At 28.8% G+C, this 8,414-nt stretch overlaps 1 protein-coding gene across 1 annotated transcript; it reads left to right on the top strand.

Moving 5' to 3' along the window:
- The first annotated feature begins 280 nt into the window (after window positions 1-280).
- LOC123305646 (oligodendrocyte transcription factor 2) lies at window positions 281-2,206 on the top strand. The gene is made up of 3 exons (XM_044887421.1): window positions 281-446; window positions 510-796; window positions 1,287-2,206. The coding sequence occupies exons 1-3, from the start codon at window positions 291-293 to the stop codon at window positions 1,819-1,821; spliced, it is 978 nt and encodes a 325-aa protein (XP_044743356.1). The 5' UTR covers window positions 281-290; the 3' UTR covers window positions 1,822-2,206.
- Window positions 2,207-8,414: the final 6,208 nt, after the last annotated feature.

The raw sequence follows: 8,414 nt of genomic DNA, 5'->3' as shown, positions 1-8,414 counted from the left end.
TTATATGTATGTTAAAATAAGGGGTAGAGACCGAATAGCGTACGACCCTCAAGAGAGCGCATCTGTCAACAAAATATTTCTGGTCCATAACAAAATAATTTTTATCCCGATAGTTTTTAGTTTTTACGTAATACGACGGGTGTAGTTTTTATAAATTTTTGTTTAGTTTTAATTTTAATTTTAGTTTAGTGATTAAAAAAAATTTGTAATGATTTAGAAAAATCAGTTTTTGTATTGGAAATTTTACATTAAAAAATTCCTAAGCATAAAATTCCAGTTTTAGTTTTTAAATGATGAAATCATATGAATGTGATTCATCCTCGGACGATGATGAAAATGGATTACAACAAGGACGCCGTGATGCCCTAGCCATCTCTCGACATTCGGCCGAAGCACTTTGGGGTCGAAATGATGGGTCTGCATGGGGTTGGGGCACTGCTGGAACGGTAAAAACATCTTTACAATATTTTTATATACTTTGAATTAATAAATTTTATATGCATGTGTAGAATATACCATCGACCAGTATTTTACCAGCCCCACAAATTGATGCAATGGGATTTCCACATTTTGCGGCTGCCACAACGCAACATGGAAACGCCCAAACATCACCAAATTCAAATGAAATTCAAGTGCCTGGTAGACGTACGCCACTAAGTGCTGTTACATTAGGTGGTTTTTATTTTCCTGCTGGGAGTTCCGCAGGAATGCAATTGCCAATGGGTAATACTAGTGGTACAATGACTGATGAAAATAAACCAGAAAGTATTGGACCCTTAGGGTCACCTCCACACCGGTAAGTACGAATTTTATTTTAGATATTAATAGTAGATTATTATTACTAAAAATACATTGAAGCATTCATTCCGCAAATGGCTATTACTATTCGAGTACCCTCTTCAGAAGTTTTGTTTCTTGTCGTTGATGGAATATGTTTATAATGAATCAATCATCGCGTGGAAATATACTCTAAATAAAAATATTTGTTGGGGCACACAACTTCTTATGGCGGCTCAAAAATCCCTGGTGCCAAATTTTATCCCCTCACCACTTTATCACCCTCTTTGAATGACAAAACTGGGTTAAATAACTGCGCTTGACGAAAATCGAATTGTGCCATCGAAGACATTTTTATCACATGCGAACGGGAAATAGTTCTAATGTAACTTTTTCACCGGAAGTCACCAAGATGTTGTTGTCATTTTCCGGATGTGATTACAACTTTAGAAACTTTTAATTAAATTTCATTTTTTAAAACCGTTTTAATCAAATTTAAACTTTTACAGGATGCAGTCTCGATCACCCTCGAACAGCAACTTAAATCCTGCAAATAATCAAAACCCCGGAGGAGTAAAGACAAAAGCACGTCAAGGTAAATCGGTTCGATTAAATATAAACGCACGTGAACGTCGACGAATGCATGATTTAAATGATGCATTAGATGAATTACGTAGCGTCATTCCATACGCACATTCACCAAGTGTTCGAAAATTATCAAAAATAGCCACACTATTATTAGCAAAAAATTATATTCTAATGCAAGCCAATGCACTGGAAGAGCTACGTCGTTTAATTGCGTATTTACAAGGGACAGCTGTAGCCGCTGGTATTTGTGGGCCAACTGGATTTGATTTACAAGGTTTTCCTGCTGCTGCCAAATTTTTACAACAGCAAGCAATGGTTGCCACATCAGCGGGGGTGACCTCGGGGGCGTCATCGACCACGGCCCCAACAACAACCGGTGACGGATCTACTACATCAAATACAACAAGAACAAATGAAATACCATCAAATATTGAGCGTAGTAATACTACAACGTAATGGATGTATGAAACGAGGCTATGACCTGATTTTTTTAAATATGATTATTTGGTAATATTTAAAATAATACTTTTTATTTAATGCGTCATTCCATTTACATGCAATTGAATCGTATTCAAATCAGCAAGGGGATATACCACAAGATGTGTAGGCTATTCATTACTCATAAAATTGCTTAAATAATAAGACTGAAAGTGTTGTCATGGCAATTGGAAATTAAATACAATTTTTAAAAGGACAAAAGTTTGTATGAAAAGTCACTTTTGTGAAAACTCTTATACTCCTTAAAAACACCATAACTCATGCGCATTTTATTGTCGATTTTTCGTTTTCAATATATGAGCCATTTTGTAAGCTTGAATATGCCCCATAAATTACTCGAAATATCTCCAAAAATATGCAAAATACGCGAAAAAACTAAATTTACAAACGAAACGAAAAATACGAGTACAAACGAAATTGAAGAGTGGTATATGTTTTTTTAATAATGTTTGTATCCAAGGTTTAACAGGAATTGTACGACTTCCGATTACAACGTCACAAAGAACATCGTAAAATAAAAAAAAAAAGCGTAACAGGTTTTATAAAAATGACTTGGCACAGGCGGTGCGTCAAGACGAACATTTTTCTTTTTTACCTAGGCCTAGTCTGGAATTTAAGATCGCCATGGTCACAGTTCGAGCTCTCACTTCATTACTATTAGAATGATCTTTGTTAGAACGTGAAACGATCTAGGATAGCGAAGTTGAATGTTTGCAAATATTGTTTATTTTTAGTGAAAAAAAAGAGATATAGTACTTAGTTTAACAAATAAAATCTAACTTTTTGTAGGCTTCATAAAAAACAAATTTTTTATTTCGATTCATTTTTTTTATAACCTATTTGAAAACCTATTTGTTAAATCTGTGAAACGATTCATTATGCTACAATTGGAATGAAGCCCGTTGTAATATATAGAAATAAATACGATTATTCATAATATTATTTACTAACTAGTAATACTCAGGTTAGAAATATTAGGTGAAAAAAAAAATACTTACAAAACGTGCCCAATACTATTAACAAATTTGCGGTATCCAGATTGAAAACTATTGTAAAATTTAGGGAGGTTCGATATTGATCAGTTTTACAGTGTAATTCAGCCGTATAAAGAGAAAAATAGTGAAACTGACTAAAATTGATTGTAAATTTAAGCCACCGGAGTAATTAGCAGAAATTTGCTCGATATATTAGTCGAAAATGAATGAACAAATTAAAGAAATGTTCAATAAAAAAATACATATTGAGAGATGTTCAAACCATGTTCAATGATGTTGAAAAGAAGATAAACTCCTTGAATTTAAAAACAATATGGTGTCATAAACAGATATCGATAAATGAAATACAATAAGTAATCGTATAACATAATTTTGGTGGAAGCGCAATTATATTCAATTTTTATTAAAAAAGATATGTTCAAAGGATTGACTTGCGCTCCCACCACTATTATCCAACAAAGACAAACTAGTTGGTTAAACTTTGATTAAAAAACAATTAGGGATGGGAGAAGGGGGTTTATGTTTTACTAAAATCTAAAAGATGTTTACTTAACTATCTTTAAACTTAATAGTGCATACAACACGGGGCAATGGAAAGGTTTCTAGTAGTTTAGGGGTTAAAAATGAGGAATGGCTCAAAAATTAAAAATCGGTTGCTTATAATACCTTAAAAATCACGCCAGTTCTTGTTATAATACCTTAAAAGCCAACGAATAGGAATCGTAAACTTCAACCAAAAGTTTTTTTGCCAGGCTAGAATGTTTATAAGTATTTTTAATAAAATTGTCGACGTGTGCATATTGAACGAATGGAAATATAGTATAACTATTATGAAACACACACGCAAACGTTACCAATTCAAAATTCATAATCATTCATATACATCATCTCATAAATTGTTGCCATTATAATGGATTATCGATTATTTTTTTCAATTTAGATTAGAAATGTTTTCGTGAGAATGCCTGACTGTAACTTATAAGTAGACACAAATGTCTAAACAAAATTTTAATAGCTATGCTAATTTATCTGCCAGCTAAAATGCACGAGACCTTCTGATTGTAATTATAGTTCTAAAGCAAGCGTTCATTTTTCTGGAATTTTTTTTCATAGCTTAAATCTGTTCAGATGAAGTTCGTAGTTCAATAACACTAAGCAAAGAAGGTATTGAGAAAACTGCACTACTTAGTTTTCGTGCCTGGCAAAGTTTTGAGTTGCACCTCCAGTTTAAAAATGTTTACTTTTTTTTTTACTTTAAAAAAAAAGTTTGAAACAAAGCGTGCCTGTAATGAAAATCTTGCTTGGCCCATAACTTAAGTAGTGCATCTCTTTAAATACCTCCCTTGTTAGACTATTTAGTAAATTTATTTTAATGAATTTTTAACTACGAAGAAATAATTCTAGAAAAACACTGACACTATTACTACAACTTTGATTTTTGTTGTGAATGAAAAATAACTTCTTTTTAGATATTCTTAGCTATCTAAATTTCATATAGACATCTGTGAATGTAGACTTAAAAATTGTACATAAAAAAATTAAAGCATACATTTATTGAAAATTCACTCTATAAATAAATATTATTAATTAATCTATATCTATAAAATTAATTAGTTAAAATGAAAATTATTAAATTTTTCCTGACTTGAACGAGTGCTCATAATAGGTAGTGCGAGTTATGATGAATAAAAATTAAGTACAAGTTTACTGTTTTCTGTACAGCAAAAAAAATAAAACAGTTCTGTGAAAATTTGTGCTTGACATGACTCGATGGTAGATTTAAATAAACATGTATTGGAAATTTGTTAATCAGATTTTAATGATAACACAACTTTGATAACAAAAATCAGAGGTTACATCTTTTAGCACGATTAAATTTTATATAAAAAATCATATTTTGCACGTAATATTTTTTAATTTAAATCAGATAATTGTGTTCATGGCAGTTTAAATATTTTAAAATTAAAAGAAATTTCTAGTAATTTAAAAAAAACGCTAACATACGAAATTATTGCTTTTTTTTAGGAATTTTTTAACTCATTTCTCTGAGACCCTCATAGTGGTAATGCATAGTTTCCCGAAATTTTGAGGCAAACAAAAATTTATATTTGCTACCCTTTCGAATTTAAAATTTAAAAGGGTTAAAAGGGTACCCCGAAATTATTATTAAATCTGCGTATGAAAAAATAAATTCAAGTCAAATAAAATTTTCCCTGCAATTATAGTTTAAAGTTTAAAAGTCAAAAAGTTTGAACCCGACTCATCCGCATGTTTTCGAATCGCTTGGAAACAACCTTTTCGATTGAACGTATCTTATTTTTTCGAGAGAAATTATAAAAAATTTTTTTCTATCATATGTAGGTAATTTGTGATTTTGCGATATGTGAACTTGGAGACTTTTTGTGACAGTTTTCCAGGAAAGCATATCTGGGGATATATTATATGGAAATGAAAGTACTTAAAATTTAAAACTTACGGGCAATTGATATTTAGAAAAATACAAAATTAGTGAACAAAAATAATAAAATAAACTTAAATAGTTGGATTTATCCTGCAACGAAATGATTTTTTTTTTCAGTACATTGTTGCTACATTTTCAAATTTCAGGGAATATCTTGTAATCGAAAAAGAAATCAATTGAAATTAAAATATCAGAATCGAACTTGTATCAAAAATTATACCAAATAAATGTCATCTAAATTGATTTATAGGAATTTCTTTGTCAACAACTAATAACATTATATCTCAGTAATTTTTTACTATTTAAAAAAAATTCTTCATACAAGAAACGTTTATTAATTGCGTTACTTTTAAAAGATCTAGGAAATTAATACACTTTTTTAAACTATAATCTTGGGAAAATACTATCGGACTAGTATTTTACTCGTTTACTCGAAAAAATAAATTGTTATCATTATAATCTGAATTAGGATTTTATAAATTTTATTGAAAAGTTTTACCTCTTTAAGTAGAAAATTTATTTCTTAAAAATTTTTTAACAAATTTTTCTACTAAGAAAACCATTTTATATGATTTTAAATTCAATAATAATTACTTATAATATAGTCAATAAAAATAAAAAAATAAAAATTGAAAAATATTTCCGTCCATATAATGAAGTCATTAAAATCTGAGAAAATTTTAGAATTAGAATTTTTGTTTTAGAAAAATAATTTTCTTGTAGATAAAAGAGATTAAAAAAAATTTAAAATCATGTAAAATGTAATTTTGTATTTTGATTAAAAAGATAGAATATAAATATAATAACTATATAAGAAAATATTTATTTTGTAAATAAAACATTTAAAATCAGGAATTTGGAAAAAAAAATTGATAAGAAAAATTTTTATCAATTTTTTAATAAAAATGTCCTCCAGTATCTGATACTAAAATTCTCAAGTTGCCAAATTTTTAATATGAAAATATATACTAAGTAGACATAATTTAGATTAATTTTAAGAATTTTTCAAAATTGATTTTTGTATTTTATAAAGAAAAAAAAGAGTAGTTTAAAAAGAATTTTGTGAAAGACGCTGTTTAAAAAATTGCCTAAAACGTTTATATTATTTATTAATATACAGCCAAAAAAGTTATTATGCTTGCTTAATATCTCAAAATCGGAAATATTGAAATTCTGTTTGTTCAAATGTTTAGAGAATTAGAAAAGAAGAACAAAAAAGCCCAAATCTCTTTCTGCCATTGAGATTTTTATATTCAAAAATGGACTAAAAAGGATAGTTCTATTTAAAAAAAATTCCAAAAAGATTTGAAAGTTTTATATTTTACTACGAATATTAGTTCTAGGCCACAAATCAGTATTTATCGATTACCAATGTGAGAGTGCAGCTAAGAACTTTTCTGGCAAACTGTGTAATTAATTCACATGTACTAAACAATCTAAGCAAGTTACTCATACCTGCCGTGTTTCGAACTCATGTTTTCGAAATTTTCTGTGGGATGATTAAATAACGAACTTCTTTGCAAAATTTTTTTTCTTTCAAGATTTAGTCAATTATCTAGCAATAATTTTTATTCAAAGAAAAAAAAACAGTTCAGTATATATTTACTTAATTATTTAACAATATTAATTATTAATTAATCAAATTAAAAATAATCTTAAAGAAACAGAAAATTAATTAATTTATCTAGTCTAAAATATGTGATAAAATAATAGCGTCCTTTTTTGTGTTTTTTTTTTGGTCAATATTATAAAATAAAAATAGTAACTAAACATAAAAATAAATTTAAAACAAAAACAATAAATTGTAGAAATATTTCAATGAAAAAAAAAATTTTAATTTAGTGTCTTGTTTTTTTAATTTTCTTAAACCAAGTAATTGTTTAAACTCCTTCTATAAGCTTGGGGTGTAGATAGCGGCAACTTTCGGGAAACGCAGAAAGAGCAAAACTGACAATATATGGTTCAAATTCTGAGGAATGTGAATGGGCATCATCTTAATGCACTTATATTTAAAATTCAGGCAAAATAAGTTATTTTTCTTTAATGCTTTTTTATTGCAATTAAGCAATTTAAATTGTTAAAAGTATAATTTACTTATATACGTTTAAGGATGTTCCAGCATGGTATTTGCAGTTTCTATGTTAAAGCAATGGTACAATTTTTTTTTCGACAGAATTTAACGAAAAATTAAATTTAAGAATTTAATAATGCTTACTATTAATTCCCAAAGTTTCAGAAATTTTGACCGTTTAAAATGGGAAATAATTATGCCAACGTCCCAATTTCGATCAATTTACGTCAAAATTAATATCTCGAAAGTGAAAATTAATTTCTAAATTTTTTTTTTAGAATTGTATTGTATAAACATTTTTTTCTACTTTTTCTTCAATATATAATAATATCATAAAAAATAGTTGGAGAAACCGGACATTTTACATGCTTTAAATGGGACATGACCCTCAAAATCGCGAACTTTGTCTTTAAATATCTCGCGATCTAAACGGTCAAAAATTATGAAATTTTAGGAATTCATAAATAAAGCTATTATAAACCCGAGAAAAAAAATTCGGCCAAATCTGTCGAAAAGTGATTTCATGCTGGTACTACCTTAAGATAAAGATGGGTTGTTGTTTTTCAGCATTTTCAAGAAGACGCACTCTTCTGCCCCACTCTGCCTGAATTTATGTATGAATGTATGGCAGTTTTTATATGCAGTTTTCACACAGCCGTGAAAATCAGTCGACGTCTGAATGATCTGAAATTTTTTTTGCAAACTAAGAACAGCAAATACAGTAAATGTATCGCCTATCTTAGTCATGGAAACATATGTGCTTGGAATGTTAATGGTGTTTGTTACGGGAAAACAAAAATTGAGTGTTAAGGTGGGGGGGAGGATCTAACGAGCTGGTAGTGACTATTTTCTTATATTTCCCTAACACGCCGCGCAGAACACGGATAACTCGCCAAATTTCTTTATAATCTCACTTGCGTTTTTAATTTCTTCATAACCATTATACGTCTTTTTTCAAAATTTCCAAACCTTTGCTTAACTTTTCGGGAAGTACTTCTGGAATTCCTGAAAGCTAGACGTAAAT

This window comes from Chrysoperla carnea, chromosome 1 (assembly GCF_905475395.1).
Source record: "Chrysoperla carnea chromosome 1, inChrCarn1.1, whole genome shotgun sequence".
NCBI lineage: Eukaryota > Metazoa > Arthropoda > Insecta > Neuroptera > Chrysopidae > Chrysoperla > Chrysoperla carnea.
Note: the sequence above shows the minus strand (reverse complement) of the source record. Positions and strands in the feature narration are given on the sequence as shown.

Bases quoted from the DNA above. Each gene is read 5' to 3' on its own strand.
- LOC123305646 (XM_044887421.1), top strand. From the start codon at position 291: ATGATGAAATCATATGAATGTGATTCATCCTCGGACGATGATGAAAAT. The intron at 447-509 runs GTAAAAACATCT...ATGCATGTGTAG, and splicing joins GTTGGGGCACTGCTGGAACG to AATATACCATCGACCAGTAT. The intron at 797-1,286 runs GTAAGTACGAAT...AAACTTTTACAG, and splicing joins TTAGGGTCACCTCCACACCG to GATGCAGTCTCGATCACCCT.